The sequence below is a fragment of the Papio anubis genome, chromosome 11, assembly GCF_008728515.1.
Source record: "Papio anubis isolate 15944 chromosome 11, Panubis1.0, whole genome shotgun sequence".
In the NCBI taxonomy this organism is placed as follows: domain Eukaryota; kingdom Metazoa; phylum Chordata; class Mammalia; order Primates; family Cercopithecidae; genus Papio; species Papio anubis.
This window is the reverse complement of record NC_044986.1, coordinates 96,820,145-96,837,529: the sequence shown is the minus strand read 5'-3', so window position 1 is coordinate 96,837,529 and position 17,385 is coordinate 96,820,145. Positions and strand designations below refer to the sequence as shown.

The window sequence follows — 17,385 nt, the reverse complement described above, 5'->3', positions numbered from 1 at the left end:
AGGAGCCGACATCTGGGTCTACACAGGACATAAATTCCTGCTGGTGCAATTCAAACAACTGTCAGCGCTTCTGACAACTGCCAAGCCGAAGTGCTGTTTGCAGGACTGTGATGCCGGGAGCCTGGGCAGCGGCTTGGCCTGGGGCTGTGTAAATCCAGGGAGAGGCACGACACTGGCCCGCTTACCCGACGCCTGGTCCAGGGCCACCATGACAGGTGCCTGCCAGGCCACCCGGGGAAACGGTGCCTCTTCTTCCATACCTCACACTATTCCAGCAGAGAATGCTGGCCTGAGAGCCCTGCTTGGTGAGAACAAGGACTTCAGACTCAGAGCAGTCAGGGCTGGGTCAAACAGGAGACACGACAACCACGTGCCCCTAATATTAAATAAGGTGTGTTTTCTCTCTCTCTTTTTTAGAATTTTCCCTTCGTTTTAGAGAATTATAGGCACCCCATAGATCTCAGATAGGGCTAACCAACACACATAAGTACTTATATTAGATCTTGGTCCTTGCTGGTTCACAAGTTGGATGAGTGAACGAACTAAAGTGTTTTTTAAATGAGAGACAAATCAAACATTGAAAAAGGAGGGCCGGGTGTGGTGGCTCACACCTGTAATCCCAGCACTCTGGAAGGCTGAGGTGGGAGGATCACTTGAGGCCAGGAGGTGGGAGAGCAGCCTGGGCCACAGAGCAAGACCCTGTCTCTACAAAAAAATAAAAATAAAAAATAAAAAGTCAGCTGAGCATGGTGGTGTGTGCCTGTAGTCCCAGCTACTTGGGAGGCTGAAGTGGGAGGATTGTTTGAGTCCCAGGAGACTGAGGCTGCAGTGAGCTATGATCGCACCACTGCACTCCAGCCTGGACAGTAGAGCAAGATCCTGTCTAGAAAAATAAAAGAAAAGAAGAAAAAGAAAAGGAGGGAGCAAAAGGGAACTGCTGCTCTATTCTTATTCCTACATAAATCTGGGGCCCTCTGGTGGCTGAAATTTCCCAGCTACAGAGTAAGAACCTGGAGTTTGTGGCCAGCAGGTGTGCATGCTCACACATTCAATTCTGAATACATTCAATTCTGAATACATTTCTGGGCCATTCACAGAAACTTTACAGCCACCCTTGAAAGCCTCAGATGTCCACAAAGCCCAAGCTAAGAAGCTTCATCTTTCCAGTATCTCAGTTTTAAAAATGAGAATTTTACAGTAGGATTAAAGCTTTCAGAAAAATATAGATCAACTAGAATTTACCAAAAAACAGGCAAGTAAATCAGGAATTATTGCTTAGTGGGTAGACACAGGACTTCTTCATCAAAAGTCCTAAGTCCAGATGGACAGAATATTCCCAAAGATGGGAAGGCTCCTTTAAAAGCCTTTGAAAGAAGGGGGCATAATATTAGTATTTTCCACTGGGGAATACCCCAGGGATATTTTCTCATGTGTAAAGCATCAGAACTTGTGTATGAGTGATATTTATTGTTAATTTCCTTAAATGATTTCCCTTCTTCCTCACCAAACCAGTTATCAACACTTGGGTTTCTGGGATGAAACTCTCTTCGAGCCCCGTTTCCGTGGAAGAGAACTTCAAGCCTCAATAGGCCCAACTGCTTCCCTGACTGAAGACATCCTTTGCCTCACTGCACTGACTCCTCTGCCCCTTCCCTAGGCCCCTCAGCCTGCCAGGTCTAACTTTTCATGAATCTTAAGTAAGTAAAGGAGAAAGTCAATCAGATTTAACAATCTTATTAATTTGTCAGTTGAAAAAGATGGCATCTATTACTTTATAAATAATGTTCAAGAAGCTTGGCTTAAAACTAGAAAGAAGGGCCAGGCATGGTGGTGCACGTCTGTAATCCCCACACTTTGGAAGGCTGAGGTGGGATGACTGTTTGAAGCCAGGAGTTCAAGACAAGCCTGGGCAACATGGTGAGACCTCCCAACTCTACAAAAAATCTTTTTGAAAAAATTAGCCAGGCATGGTGGTACGTGCCTGCAGTCCCAGCAACTGGGGAGGCTGAGGCAGGAAGATCACTTGTGCCTAGGAGTTCGAGGCTGCAGTGAGCTGTGACAGCACCATTGCACTCTAGCCTGGGCAACAGAGGAAGACCATGCCTCTAAAAAAAAAAAAAAGAAAGAAGGGGCCAGGCATGGTGGCTCACGCCTGTAATCCCAGCACTTTAGGAGGCTGAGGCAGGCAGATCATGAGGTCAGGAGATAGAGATCATCCTAGTTAACACGGTGAAGCCCCGACTCTACTAAAAATACAAACAATTAGCTGGGCATGGTGGTGCACGCCTGTAGTCCCAGCTACTGGGGAGGCTGAGGCAGGAGAATTGCTTGAACCCGGGAGACAGAGGTTGCAGTAAGCCAAGATCGTCCCATTGCACTCCAGCCTGGGTGACGGAGGAAGACTTCATCTCAAAAAAAAAAAAAAAGAAAGAAGGAAAAGAAAAGAAGACTTTTCATTATGGCTTGGTATACTCTTAGGCAGTCTGAAATGTATCTAGAAAAATAAGAGTGGTCAGTGCCTAACAAAGCATGCAGACTTCTGTGTGGTGGGAGGTGCTGAGGCAGGGTGGAGGTTGGCAGAACTGTGGGAAAAGGTGTTGGAAATGGTTCTCCTAATATGGAGTTGACAAGACTTTTCTTCACCCAGTTTTCCTATCACTATTCCATCATGTTTTTTACCTACTGAAGATGTTCTCCTTTTTTTTGTACAAATTTATGTGGTGCATGAGAAATTTTGTTACACATATAAAATGCATAGTGATCAAGTCTGTATTTAGAACGTCCATCAGCTGAGTACAGTACGTTTTTATTTAGTCACCCTACTCTGCTATCAAACCCTGAATTTATTCCCCCTATTGCATCTTTTGCTGCTTAATTCATCTATGTTAAGGGTTAATAAGGAAAACACATCCCCAAGGTAATTTACTTCCAATTCTCTGTATCTGTCTCATTTAAATATATTCCTCTGCATCCTACGTCATTCTTTTGAAAGAAATTAGGCTACTGTGTTATTTGATGCTGAAATGCAATCTTTCAAGCTATTACCTGACATACAATTTCTAAACGCAGTTCAGAAAGTCATCCATTTTACAATCTGTAAAGGAAACAAAACTTGGATTCTAAGTGCAAAGACATACACCCTATAAGTAAATTTATCGTCACTCCCTCTACACAAATTTTACACAAGTCACAAGTGGTTTGTGCATTCAGTATGAACCCTGTGTATCTAAAAGGGGAAGAGCCAAAATCTCAGCTCCTGTCACTAGACAGTCCAATAATTTAATATTATAAAAGACATTGGGACAGTGGAAGCAAATAAATAAAGCAGAAATCTGTTTCTGTTTGTTTTCTCATCTGCGTCTGGAACTGGCCCTGTTGTCATTACCGAACCAGGCTCACGAGCAAAGGCAGTTCACTCTCAAACACCTCAGCTTCCCCAAATTACTCCAGGACAACAGCACAGCCCTGTGAGAAGCTGAATGTGTGATTTCATCTCTTTGCCCATCACCCAGATCGTTTTCTAAAGCAAGCTGTAAGCTCCTCCCCGAGAGAATTACTTTTCGCTCACCGAATCTCATTACCTTTCTTTAATAGACATGGTTTTGCTGGGTGAGTCAAGAAGGCCCTCCCCTGTTGGCGTTTTGATCTCTCCAGCAGCAAACATCGCACATGGATTCTTGCAGAGCTTCTCCTGTGGCTGTTCCGAAGAATCCTGGGGCTTCCAGGACACCGGGGCTGCGGTTTGAGCAACAGTTTTCCCAGCAGCTGTCCCCGTCTGCTCGGAAGTGGGCTCCCCGAACTCTGCCGCGGGAAGGAAAAGAGCAGCATCAGCACTGAACTCCTCAGGCGAACGTTCTTCCAGCGATTCACCCCCAACAGCGCAGCTCTGGGAGTTCAAGCCGTGGGCACACGGCGGGTGACCCAATCCACTGGGATGTATGCAAATCTGCAGCACGCTACACTCGGAGAAAACCAAACTTCCCGGAGGGTTACCCACACAGCAAAACGCTTCGTGGCAATTGGTTTCTCTCCTGTGTGCGAGACACAGGAAGTCAGCTTTAACCATTTACTCCCGAACGATTCTAATTCTCCAAAACAATACTTTAACATTCAAATGTGTTATACTCACAAATGCAAACTCCTCTTATAACTTACGCTGTACTGTTTCATGCAAAAATAGAAGGAGGATGAAAGGCCCATGCAGTGTGGCTTGCTAGCCTGCAAAACAGGCGTGCAGGAAGAAACACTCTAGCGATTCAGAGACTGGGGTCAAGCCTTTCCTTAATTCCTTGTGCTTACCCAGCCTGGACCTTCGGGGTCATCTATTTCTAAAAGGGGCCACCAGAACGAACCAGCTCAGAAGGCCGTTGTGTGATTGACGTGACCAAAGTCAACAGAAACCCTATGAAGATGCGTGAAAGCGCTTCCGGTGGTTTTACTGCTGAAAACTTGATGTATCCTCTAGTCAGATCCGGGGTAGAATAGGATTCCCACTGAACTTTTAACCAATGCTAGCTGTAAACTGCCTTTAGAACTTTGTTAAAAGCAATCAGACACACAGGACAAATCAAGCAGAAACTAAAACCCAGTGGCTTTCTAAAGCTTTAGGGGCACTAGTCATTACCTCTTAGTGAAAACTTCCTTTTCATAACATTCTCCACCTCCACCTTCTCTTCAAAGGGCAGCCTGTCGCCCAAGTCCAAGTTTCCTTGTGCATTCGTTTTAGCCATGGAAAATTCCTTCGGTTCATCCCCAAGGTGGGTGATGGGAGGATTCGCTCGTTCCAGGCTTCCTTTTCTGGGAACGGCATATTTAGGTTCCTTATGGCTGTCTCCTTCCCTGGCTCTGTTCAGGATGGGGTAGGACATTTCTGCTTCCTCAAAGGACCCATACTTCTCCATCCCACTGTCTCGACTTGTCCAAGCTCTCTTGCTTTCTGTCTCTCCATATTCTCTCAACATTCCCTTGTTCCCGCTACTCTCTACCAAGGGCTGCCAAGCTTGCGATTTCAGAATGCTTCTAATTGGAGAGTCCGAATTTTCTACTGAAGAAGAAAACTTATAGTCAGTGGCACTTGCATTGTCGTCAGGAGGTGGCTTCGTGCGAAGATCCCCGGCATACATTGGAGCAACCGTGGATGCTACGGTAGACACCGACGTGTTCACGGCAGGTGAGAAAGGAATGAGCTTTCCACTCTGCACCTGGAAGGACACAGTTAAAAAGTAAAAAAGCTGCTTGAAAAATATCACCTATATAAATCCTGGTTTATGAATTGACAGAAGCTGAAATACTTGATTTGATGCGGTTTCACTGTTTCTCTTAGTGGAAAACCATTCCTGGACATAGTTGTATAATACGTTTCATGAAACAAAATCCTCTGGGTGAAATGCAGTTGTGCATACTATTTTTTTCTCTCCAAAATGGACTCACTCTACATATTTCCGCAAGCAAGGTATGAAAACAGAAAAAGAGCAACATACTTGGTAGAGTTATCATTTTTAGGAAGAAAGCTATCACCACATCACCTACCGGCAGCAGTTTCCTGGCAGAGCACCTTAATTACATCACTGACCTCAGAGGAATATTGCAGTGCAATAATTGAAGAACACACACACAAACTGCAATCAGACTAGAGCGCACGCACCTGCTCCACCTCTCCCAGCGTGACTGGCTGAGTTTGATAGCGAGCGTTCATTCTCCTCTGTCTCATGTCTATTCTGTTCCGGGTAGAAATCGCTTTTGAGACTGGCTGGGATAATTTGTTAAACAAGGCCAACTTTTCGGCTAAGCTTAGAGTGGAGGAATCAGGTTCTCCTTGCTCAGCAAGCTCTTTGCCCTCATTTGTCTGGTCCTTGGCTAAAGCCTTTTGGTGAGCAGAGGCCTGTAATCTGAAAACAATAAAATGTCAGCAACAAAGGTACCAACAAACAAAAGCCCACCGCTAAGTTTCTATGTTAACTTTCTGCCAAGTGTCACATCATTTTGCAAAGGGCTTTTTTTTCCCTAAACACATCTAGGACACAGGCAGGCAGCTGTTCAGCTACTCAGCAAGCAGAGTCGGCACAGGACACGTAGGATCATCGCTTCTACAAAGAGCAGACTCTGAGCTCTGAATTATTTCTACAAAATGAATTTCCTATTTAAGACATTGAAGTCAGCTTGGTTATGCCTTATCTTAGACAGACAGGTGGCTTTGTTAGTATCCTAATAAATAGAATGAAAGGGAGTCGCAAAGCATTACCTATGGTGTATTTAGACCTCATGTAAAGACGTGGTTCAGAAGGTGGTCTTTCATGTTAAATAATTAGGAAACGATATAGTCATCTGTCAACAATGTAATAACAGAAGGTCTTGATTTTCACTAGCTAAAGACAAACAGCTTCATTTTTAAAGAGTCACTGCTTCATCTTAGCATTTACTCTCATAGGTTCCTACCAGTTTTCTAAAAGGTACTTAAATCTGCAATTTCCAGTAACCAGAGTAGTAAAGAATTTTTCAGGTGATTATAAATCCCTCCAACTGGCCAGGTCCAGTGGCTCATATCTACGGAAGGCCAAGGCAAGAGGATCACTTGAATTTAGGAGTTGGAGACTAGCCTGGGCAACATCGTGAAACCCCATCTCTACAAGAAAAATAAAAATTAGCCAGGCTTGGTGGTGTGCACCTGTGGTCCCAGCTACTTGGGAAACTGAGGTGGGAGGATCGCTTGAGCCTGTGAGATTGAGGCTGCAGTCAGCAGTGATCAAGCCTGGGCGACAGAGCAAGACTCTGTCTCAAAAATAAATAAATGAATACATAAATCAGTAAATAAGTAAGTAGCTCCCTCCAACTTCCAGCTAGAAGAGAAGGAAAGCCTGAAGTCTTCACAGTCACTGTGAATCTCTAGAGGTTTTTAATGCAATACACCTTCTGCCCCTGACCAATCCAATTCTCAGATCTAGTAAAGGAAATATTCTGCCTTGACTCCTGTGAATCCCCAATGCACAGGCTGTCCCAGGCCAAAGAGCAGTCAGCCTCCAAGTTCCAGGTCTATAATGAGGCCAGTGACAAAAAAGCCACCCGAGCCTCAGAGTCCTCCGTGGACCTCGTGCAGTAACCAGGAGGGCAGGGAAACCCACTTCTCCAAGAGGGCCCTGCCTTGGGTGTGCCAGCTTTATCCCCGCACTGCCATCATTTTTAGCTTTTGTGGTTTGGCTCACATAACAGTAAAATGAAGGGATGTGACCTGGTGTAAGGACATAATTTTAAAGCACCACAATCTAAAACACGATGGTAAAACATCTACGTTTAGACAGTATAAATTGTTATTTTCCCAGTCCCAAAATATAATGGCATTGTCTCTCTATAAATTAGAAAGAGGGAGGATTATTTTCAGCATGTATTTGTATCTACAGGTGTTTGAAAAAGACTAGGTGTTATCAGCATTTCAACATTCAGATTAATGTCCCATTTTTCTTTTCTTTTTCTCTTTCTTTCTTTTTTTTTTTTTTTTTTTTTTGAGACAGAGTCTCGCTCTGTCACCAGGCTGGAGTGCAGTGGTGCGATCTCAGTTCACGGCAACCTCTGCCTCCTGGGTTCAAGCAATTGTCCTGCCTCAGCCTCCCAAATAGCTGGGATTACAGGCACATGCCATCATGCCCAGCTAATTTTTGTATTTTTAGCAGAGACGGGGTTTCACCATGTTGGCCAGGATTGTCTTGATCTCCTGACCTCGTGATCCACCCGCCTCGGCCTCTCAAAGCGCTGGGATTACAGGTGTGAGCCACCTCGCCCGGCCAATGTCCCGGTTTTCTATTAATCTTTATTAAGTGCTACAACAGTATTTAGACGAAGAACAAAATTTTTGAGGGATGACCATCATTATGAAAAACAAACAAAGCAACTGGATACATGAGTTAGTGTGATTCTAGTTCTAACACATAACATAGGCAGAGAGACGAAATTTTTTCCCACGCATGCCAGCACGTAGTTATCAGCGCCTTGCGCTATGACAAAACAAAATGCCACACATTCTGAACAACTCACGTCACTGACTTGTTTGTCAAACAAACGACAGACATTCAAGACTTTAGGGTGCATCTGCTGTTCGGCACCTTTGCACCGGGTGCCGCATGCATCTGTATCTGTCCAGTACCTGGCAGGCTGCACAGCACTCCTAGCTACAGTGGGGCTAGGAAGTCTCGCCATTACAGGGTGGGTGCCCCCAGAACACGAAGCAGGGATAGGTTCACTTTAAAAGGAATTGCCAAAGAGGAAACATTCATAAGGAGAGAGAAGAAAAGAAGCATTAAGGACAGCATAGTTTTAAATTCAGAAACGTTAAATCAAAAATTTTAACAGAATTTTTTGCTAATTATTTTTGGGGAGAAAAAAAATCACGAAAGAACTTGAAAAGCAAATACAAACTCAGGAAATAAGAGATAGCAGCTACCCAAAGCAAATGGGGTAAGAATAGGTGTTCAGAGCTGGGAGGATTCACTCTGTCTTGAGAATACATGTCTTGGTGTTAAAAAAAAAAATTTTTAAAAAGCAAATATTAGCCATCAAAAAATCAGTAGATTATGTCTGTGTTTTAGAATACTGTTTTCAATCTAAATTTTTTCTCTCTGTGTTTTACTTTTTTAATTTTAAAAAAAATTTTTGGAGATGGAGTCTGACTCTGTCACCAGACTACAGTGCAGTGACATGATCTTGGTTCACTGTAACCTCCGCCTCCCGGGGTCAAGCAATTCTCCTTCCTCAGCCTCCCAAGTAGCTGGGACTACAGGTGCATGCCACCTCGTCCAGCTAATTTTTGTATTTTTATTAGAGATGAGGTTTCACCGTGTTGGCCAGGATGGTCTCGATCTCTTGACCTCGTGATCCGCCTGCCTCAGCCTCCCAAAGTGCTGGGATTACAGGCATAAGCCACTGCACCTGGCCGCCTGGACTTTTTTTTTTTTTTTGACAGAGTCTCACTCTGTCGCCCAGGCTGGAATGCAGTGGTACGATCTCGGATCTCGGTTCACTGCAGCCTCCACCTCTTGGGTTCAAGCAGTTCTCCTGCTTCAGCCTCCCGAGTAGCTGGGATTACAGGCGTGCGCCACCACATCCAGCAAATTTTTTTGTATTTTTTAGTAGAGACGGGGTTTCACCATGTTGGCCAGGCTGGTCTTGAACTCCTGACTTCAGGTGATCTGCCCACCTCTGCCTCCCAAAGTGCTGGGATTACAGGTGTGAGCCACTGCGCCCGGCCTCAATCTACTTTTTAAAAGTATCAGTGTTCTTATACAATCTATAGGCACATCAAGGTAGATTTATTGAGCCTTAAAATGGGGTTAATTTTTCTTATATTTACTGTTTTGCTCCCATGGGTGTCTGCTTATTTTACACCAGCCATTCAAATATTTTCTTTTTAAAAAAACAAACTGATTTGTAAAGAGTTCCTAATGAGTGCAAGGATATACTTAGCTACAAATGCACCAAGAAACTGAGGAACAACTTTGGGAGGAACTGCAGGCAGCTGATCTAATAGCAGGTCCATAGAACGGGGCACTGACATGGAGGCCTTTTGGGATGTCAGTAACCTAATGGGATGAACTTTTTTTTTTTTTTTTTTTCAGGAAGGGTGTCTCTGTGTCCAAGGTAAGCACAAAACCAATTAACAACTTCAACAACAACAACAAAACTAGGCTGCGTACAGTGGCTCACACCTGTAGCTCCAGCACTTTGGGAGGCTGAGGTGGGAGGATCGCTTGAGCCCAGGAGTTTAAGATCAGCCTGGGCAACATGGCAAAACCCCATCCCCACAAAATACAAAAATTAGCCAGGTGTGGTGGTGGGGCCTGTAGTCCCAACTACTTGGGAGGCTGAGGTTGGAGGATCAATTGAGCTCAGGAGGTTGAGGCTGTAGTGAGCCAAGATGGCGCACTGCATTCCAGCCTGAGTGACAGAGTGAGACACTGTCTCAAAAAAACAAACGCCCCCTCAAAAAATAATAAAAATTTTCAGTTGATTGAAGCAATGATCTCTGAATGAACTACTTTGGGAAATTAATTCTGAATATATTGAAACACGTTATTCAAAACGAACTTCCAGTTGTTTAGAAAGTTATCAAACTGCAATTTAATTTTTAGAAATTTCTGGCAATTAATCCCAGCACTTTGGGAGGCTGAGGCAGGTGGATCCCCTGAGGTCAGGAGTTTGAGACCAGCCTGGCCAACATGGTGAAACCCCATCTCTACTAAAAATACAAAAATTAGCTGAGTGTGGTGGCACATACCTATAATCCCAGCTACTCGGGAGGTGGAGGCAGGAGAATCGCTTGAACCCAGGAGGCGGAGGTTGCAGCGAGCCGAGATCCTGTCACTGCACTCCATTCTGGGTGACAGAGTGAGACTCTGTCTCAAAAAAAAAAAAAAAGGAAAAGAAAAGAAAAGAGATTTCTGGCGATTAAGAACAAAACAAACCCTTATCTTTTAGAAGGGCATACTGGGATATTTATGGATGAAATGGTAAGACCTCTAGTGTTTGCTTGAAAATAGCACAGGAGGAAAGGGGAAGTGAATGGGACACGGGCTGAGCATCGCCGGCCAGGAGGGGGCCAGGAGCGGGTGACCATGGAAGCTGGGTTTCATCACAGGAATCCACCAAGTTTCATGTTTCTATTTTCCGTTGTCAAAGAGATTTTTAAAACACCAATATGCAGAGACAGAAACAAAATAGAACAAAAACTCCTTTCAAGTTTTTCTAGCAGATACACATCCCATTACAGTTTAGAGAGACCACAGTAAACAAAACCCCTTAGTACTAACTTCTCTGTGGCTTTTAGCTAAACCACCTCCCCAGTGCCTCATTTTCATTGAACACTCTTTAAATGTATATATTTTTTAAAAAAAAGACATTATAGCCAAGGCTGAGAAGTCCATGGGCACTTACGTGGCTGCGATGACCACCTCCTCGGTGGTGATGGGCTGGGTGAGGGACCTGTCCTGCAGACGGCGTAGCCTCTGCTCCACAGCCGCACTTCTTGAGCGTCGTTTTGGAACATTTTGTTCATCAAAAGATTTTTCCATCTCCTAAGATTAGAAACATTGTGGAACCCTTATAAATTTAAGGAAAGAGCTGGGCATGGTGGCTCATGCCTGTAATCCCACACTTTGGGAGGCCAAGGAGGGAAGACTGCTGGAGGCCAGGAGTTCAGGACCAGCCTGGGCAAGAAAGTGAGACCCCCCCATCTCTACAAAAAAATGTGTAAATTAGCCAGGCAAGCTGGCACAGGCCTGTAGTCCCAGCTACTTGGGAGGCTGAGGTGAGAACATCACTTGAGCCTGGGAGGTTGAGGCTGCAGTGAGCTATGATCACATCGCTGCACTCAAGCCTGAGTGTCAGAGTGAGACCCTATCTCTAAAAAAATTTTTAAAATAACAAAGAAATTCAAGGAAAAGAAATGAGGGCGGTAAAAAGTCTTTACTCTGTTCTCCTACAGGACCTACAGGAGGGGTCACTAATGAGCACCTCGTATCATTGTCAGAAGTGTACACTCATGCTGTGTCCACAAGATGGCCACAACCAGCCAAAGATTAGGAAGAAAACAACAGGTAGGCCAAAGCCAGGAGGGCCTTAGCATGCCCAGAGGTGCATGAAGTAGGCTGGGGCCACAAGATTCTCCCTCCCTAAGGCTGACAATTTTTATTTTTTTTGAGACCAGGTCTCACTATGTTGCCCAGGCTGGTCTCAAACTCCTGGCCTCAAGTGATCCTCTTGCCTTGGCCTCTCAAGTAGCTGGGATTACTGCACCCAGTAGTGATCTCTATTCAAGCACGTCAGCACGGCTTACCCTGAAAAGCAACCTCTTGGCGGCAACACTTAGCTTGGCTCGTTCATCCACCTTTTCTTCATCTGCAAAAAGCCACAAATTAAAAACCGGACATCATTAGAAAAGGTTAAGTTTGGTCTCCAAAAAATCTTTCAGGGCTAACCTAGAAATCTTTGAGTACAAGAATAGGTGCACCAAAATAAGAATTGGTGGTAGTTTCCCCTGGCAGGGAGCCCATTCTTCCTGCTCAGTGAAAAGGTACTAATTTCCCTTGCAATTCAACCCAGCCAAACCAAAGCAAACTCTGTCCAAGGATTTCTACTCTAACGTTAGTTCAATCGAGATTTCACGAATATATTTTATGGGGGGAATTTCTTTTATTTTTAAATAGTAGCAGCAGCACAACAAGAAGAACCTGCTCCTTTGGTTTAAATTAGTTGTTTTTATACTGGTCACTGTATGATTCTCTAACTGCGCTCAGAAAGAAGGGAAAGCTCATCTGAAAATTTCAACTAGATTTTATTATATTCACAGAATGAAAACCTGCAGCAAAGAGAGACAAGATGCTCCATCATCTTATTCTCTCAAAAAGCCAAAAACCTTATTATTAAATCCAGTCTAGATGAGATAATAAAGACAAATGAAAAACAGGGAAACAGGTACTTGCCATCGATAGCTGGCATTTCTGAATGTGAAGTGCACCTAGGAAAGACATTAGCAAATAATAATAAATTAGCAGGTGGGAGCAAAAGATGGAAATAAAACATCATATTGAAAGTAAAAATAAAAATGCAATTAAATTCTTTTAAGAAAAAACCTGGTAGCAATTCTAGTTGTGAAAACACACATACAGTTGTGAAGTGACACTGCAGCATGTGTGCACACAATCCCAGCCAACTACACACCCCGTGGAGAGAGACCAGGCACAAGAACAACTTATTAAACACCACTGATGACAATTTTCTAGATAAATCTTACCATTTTGTGCAATAGTATATGACACTTTAGTTTAAAACTCAAATACAACAAGTAGACGAACATTTAGAAAATGAATATAAAATTCGTCAGTTATATTCCCTGTAAAATCTGGTGAACATGCAATCTGGAATCTAATTTAACAAGAAAGTAAAAAATATTAAAAACATTACATGAAGAAAAACAATATTTCTTACTTCTTATCATCTGAATGCAACGTAAAATTGTGTATGTATCATAATACCACTGTAAAGGCTAACATTCTTTAAAAAGACTTTTAAATAAGCCAAATAAATAATGCTTATAGATTAGATGGAAGAATTATGGAATCGCCAACATCCCATATAAATAGCATCAAGGCCATCAGTGTGGTAAAACTCCCGTGTCATTGCCATGTTCCTGGACTAGGAAACTGCACATACACACGCCTACCTATCTGATTCCTTTCGTTCTGCTGAAGTTATAGGTTGGGTTCTAAATCTCTCGGAAGTTTTTCTACTTTCACCAGGAGAAAAATAGCGTCTTGGTTTCCGGGACCCTCTCTCCCGTTCCACACTGGTGGGCAAGCCAGGTCCTTCGGCCGACCTCTCCACCCGTGATTTGCTTTTAGAATCAAAGGGCAGAGAGTATAAGGGAGGCAAACGAAGACAGAGAAAGAGAAGACAGCAAAGGATTATGCATCTCTGTGAGTCAAGGCACAGACACCGCCAAACCCCTCTTCATGCCTCTACCATGCAGGTAAGGAAGGAGACATTCCAGAGACCCAATCCGCTAGTTCCCCATTAGTAGGCAGAAGCAGAGTGGTAGTTTTTGAGCCATTTTCCACATAGTCGCTCTGCACACACTTGTGAGCTAAGCTAATATGATTCAATGCAGAACACAACACAGGTCGAGGAGTGAATCATTCTGCCAGGGACGTGCAAGTGACACAGCTGGAGGGTGTGTGAAGCATCACCTACAGTTCAGGTCTCCTGCAGGCGTTGGCAGATGCCAGGAACGCACTTCGGAGCTGGGCGACAGAGACCTTTGTGTCCAGCATGCTGAGCTCCCCATAGGGCCCTTCAGTCTTGGAGCTGGGCAGCTCCAGCTCTCTCCTGGAAGCTGGGTCCTTATACTTCAAGGCCTGGAGCTGAGGGGGGCCTGTGAAATCTGACAGAGAGCGGGTACGGACCTTGCGCTTTTTCGAGGCTTCCTTGTTGTGACCAGTTGGTTTGGCGTCTTGGGACACAGGCTCACTTTGAATGTAGAGAACCATCTCGCTCCTGCCTGTCCTCTCAGTGGGCTGGTGCTGAGCTTGAGGGGGGTGCGCCATGCTTTCCGGTTCTTTCTGATGCTCTGAGGTGACTGTGCTCACAGCAGGCTTACCAAAGTCCTCGTTTCTAGAGGGATCTTCTGGGCTTCTCACAAGCCCGTCACCCTCCAAAGCCAGTAAGGTTTTCTTGCTTTGCTCGAGAGCTTCAGTGAAGAGCACATCTTCTTCTTCTTTTTCTTCTCCTCCTCCTCCTTCTTCTGCTTTTGACTCGCAGATATGGAGAACTGGGCTATCCCTTCCATCACCTTCTAGAACCTTCAAGGTAGGAGGTTTGGGGACATTCTGGGTGGCTGATGCTACCCAGCTACACTCAGATACATTTTCTGGGGTTTCTGGCGTCACCAGCTTGGCGGTGTGACCGGTATCCGCGGGTTGGACATAGCCACGGATTGGCCGTCGTGCAGAGCCTGCTGCCTTGCTGGGGACCCTATCAAAGGCCGAGTGCTCGGACTGAAATGACAGGTAATGGACTGGCGCTGGCTGGTGTCTCCTCTGAGTTATGGACTCTGAGGCGAGTTCAGGGCTGTTTCGAGCACTTTCCTCTTTCACCAATTTTTCTCTAACTTTGACTCTTTAAGAAAGAAAAAGGATTTAAGTTGCAAAGTGCGGTAACAGCCTCACAGGAGGAAAGCAAGCGTAGATCCCAGATTACCAGCGAATGGAAACCGACCCCAAGAGAAAATAACTTGTGAAAAAGCATTTTGGTGTCTAATGTCAACTACTTGTCAGATGATCCTCAGTTGAGTTTCCAATTTGTATATGTATGCCCAGGTGGTACAAAACTAACTGTAACCCTTGTAAAAGCTGGCAGGGGTCAGATGCTATCCTGGGGGAGAATGGGTCCCTTCTGACCAAATAAATACCCAGAAGCCACAGAAAAATGCATTAATATACACCACCAGTATGCATTGGGGCACAATGAGGCTGGTCCCTTGAATCAGGAAGCTTTCCTCACGCACAGGCCTGGAACATGGACTGTGGGGGAAGGTTCCTGGCATACAGACACCTATTGACCAAACGTTGTAATTTCATTGCTTCCTGAAAATGTAAGGGCACTCATGATTATTTACGCTTTTCATTTAGTTCAAGATACAACAACCGCCTCTCTTTTAAAGCACTCAATTAGACATTCACAAGCTTTTTCATGCAATGCAGAGTATATTCATTCATTCAGAAGGCACGTGGCCAGTTTGGGCATCATTATGAATAATTCTAGCGCCAAAAGAATGTCAGAGAAAAGATAGTTGCTGACAGAATTAATGAAGTGAACATTTCCCACCACCATCCCCCTCTCCTGCTGTTATGCTCTTAGTCAAAAACGAATCCCAAAAGAGCTGCTGGGCCCTGGGGCTCATGCCTGTAATCCCAACCTTTTGGGAGGCCTGGGCAGGAGGATCATTTAAGGCCAGGAGTTTGAGACCAGTTTGGGCAACATAGTGAGATCCTGTCTCTACAAAAGTGAAAAACAATAGCTAGGTGCAGTGGCGTGTGCCTGTAGTCCCAGCTACTTAGGAGGCTGAGGCAGGAGGCCCACTGGAATCCAGGAGTTTGAGGCTGCAGTGAGCTATGATTGTACCACTGCACTCCAGCATAGGCAACAGAGAGAGGCTCTGTCTCTAAAAAACAAAAATAAAATAAAAAATAAAGAGAGATTGCTCCAGTTGTTTCTAAAGATATTCAAATATCTGAGAGCAAAACTGGCATCCTTTTCAAAAGCTACAGACCTTTTTCCATTACTGCAAAACAAAGAAAGCAAGAGCTCTGACCGTGGGGTGGGGTTGGACCTCTGCTCAGATCCCGGCTCAGTCAGATTGGCCTGGGTGGTGCTGGGCAACTCACCTGCCCTAAGTAAGCCTCAGTTTCTTCACCTTTTAAATGGAAATAATAGTGACATAGTGTAATGTGACATTTGCAAAGCACATGGCTTAGTGCTGAGCAAAGAGTAAACATTTAATAGTGTTATCTAGTTCTTATTTTTGCTTTTTGAAGTACCATGTAGTGGGAAAGGAGACATAATTCCAACTACTTGAGAATGGAAAAATGACAAGTGCACCCTGCTAAATTTGATAAAAACTCCTTTTTTTTTTTTTTTTTAACATAAGAGGCAGGGCATCTATATATGTGTCATTAAAGGAAAATCCACACAGACACACATATAGGTGGTGACTATGAACAACTCAGGAAAAGAAAACATTCTGAGTTGTTATTTTGCTCAGAAACGAGCCAGTGTTGGAGGTTTTCATACTTAAAACTTTTGTTAATCAAAAGGAGACTGATGCACGGCTCCAGTTCTCCTGTGGAATGCGCACTTCTGATCAGAGACAATCTGCATGTTGTCCTCAGCCGAGAACAAAGTGACTGTCAGAAACTCTGTGTGGGGAGCTTTGTCCTTCCATGACTTACTCATTCTGACTCCTTCCGCCTCTCCCTGCCCCCAGTCTTAAAAATGAAATGATAGGGGGTTTTGTTTGCTTTTAAAACCGCATGCCCTAAATTTAACTGTTGAAAATTAACTTCTGGTTTAGAGATGAGGAGATATGAAAGCAAGGAGGTTGGAAGGGCTGGGAGCAGTGGGGAGTTGAGCAGAGGGGACGCCGGCTGGTGTGAGTCAGCTCAGGAAAGCAGCCCAGGGCCTGGCTGGGTGCTCACTACTGCCCCTCACTGGCCAGTCCTATGTGAGTTGGTGAGAAGGAAAAAGCAAAAGGTCAAGGAAAAGGTTTGTCAATCAAGAAAGATTGAAAAAGAAGGGGAAGGAGAGATACTATTAGCATGGATTAGGGCAAGTGGAGGAGAAAAGCAAATGATTTGAAAGTAACTTCCACATGATTTTCAAGTGCACTGGTATTAAAAAAGGGCAAGAGGAGAGTGAGTGTTAGCTGATGTGTGGAACCGCAGGTCAGGCGGGAAGAAGCAACACTCATGCACGCACACCCCAGAGGCCGGCGTGCGGGTACCTGGACGGCCAGTTGATAAGTGAAGGTGTGTCCCCTTCGGAATCTTTCTGGAGAAACCACTCATGTTTGGGTTTCCCTGTACTATTGTGTACAAAAAACAAAACCAGATAATCTCTATTAAAATGTCAACACATACACAGACTTTACCATAACTTAAAACCTAAAGGCTGATTTTTATTAAGAATAATCCTCACTTATAAGTGGGAGTTAAACATGGAGTACGCATGATCACAAAGAGGGAGCAGCAGACATGAAGGCCCACCTGAGGGAGGAGAGGGGCAGGAGGATAGGGATTGAAATACAACTTGTTGGCTGCTGTGCTTATTACCTGGGTGACAAAATATTTC

The 17,385-nt window shown here is 44.4% G+C and overlaps 1 protein-coding gene across 19 annotated transcripts in view; it reads right to left on the bottom strand.

The window, feature by feature from the left end:
- Positions 1–17,385, bottom strand: part of LOC101023645 (supervillin) — a 275,253-nt gene that overhangs the window by 58,427 nt on the left and 199,441 nt on the right. For 12 of the 19 annotated variants that reach the window (XM_021943146.2, XM_021943147.2, XM_021943148.2 and 9 more), the window contains 10 exons: positions 17,039–17,119; positions 13,732–14,655; positions 13,205–13,375; positions 12,465–12,499; positions 11,819–11,880; positions 10,918–11,057; positions 8,135–8,230; positions 5,645–5,888; positions 4,625–5,201; positions 3,582–3,801 (listed from right to left, as the gene is read on the bottom strand). In XM_021943146.2, the coding sequence (XP_021798838.2) occupies positions 3,582–3,801; positions 4,625–5,201; positions 5,645–5,888; positions 8,135–8,230; positions 10,918–11,057; positions 11,819–11,880; positions 12,465–12,499; positions 13,205–13,375; positions 13,732–14,655; positions 17,039–17,119 (2,550 nt within the window). The remainder of the gene's footprint in view (positions 1–3,581; positions 3,802–4,624; positions 5,202–5,644; positions 5,889–8,134; positions 8,231–10,917; positions 11,058–11,818; positions 11,881–12,464; positions 12,500–13,204; positions 13,376–13,731; positions 14,656–17,038; positions 17,120–17,385) is intronic. The other 7 variants (XM_021943141.2, XM_021943156.2, XM_021943154.2 and 4 more) reach the window with 4 other exon arrangements.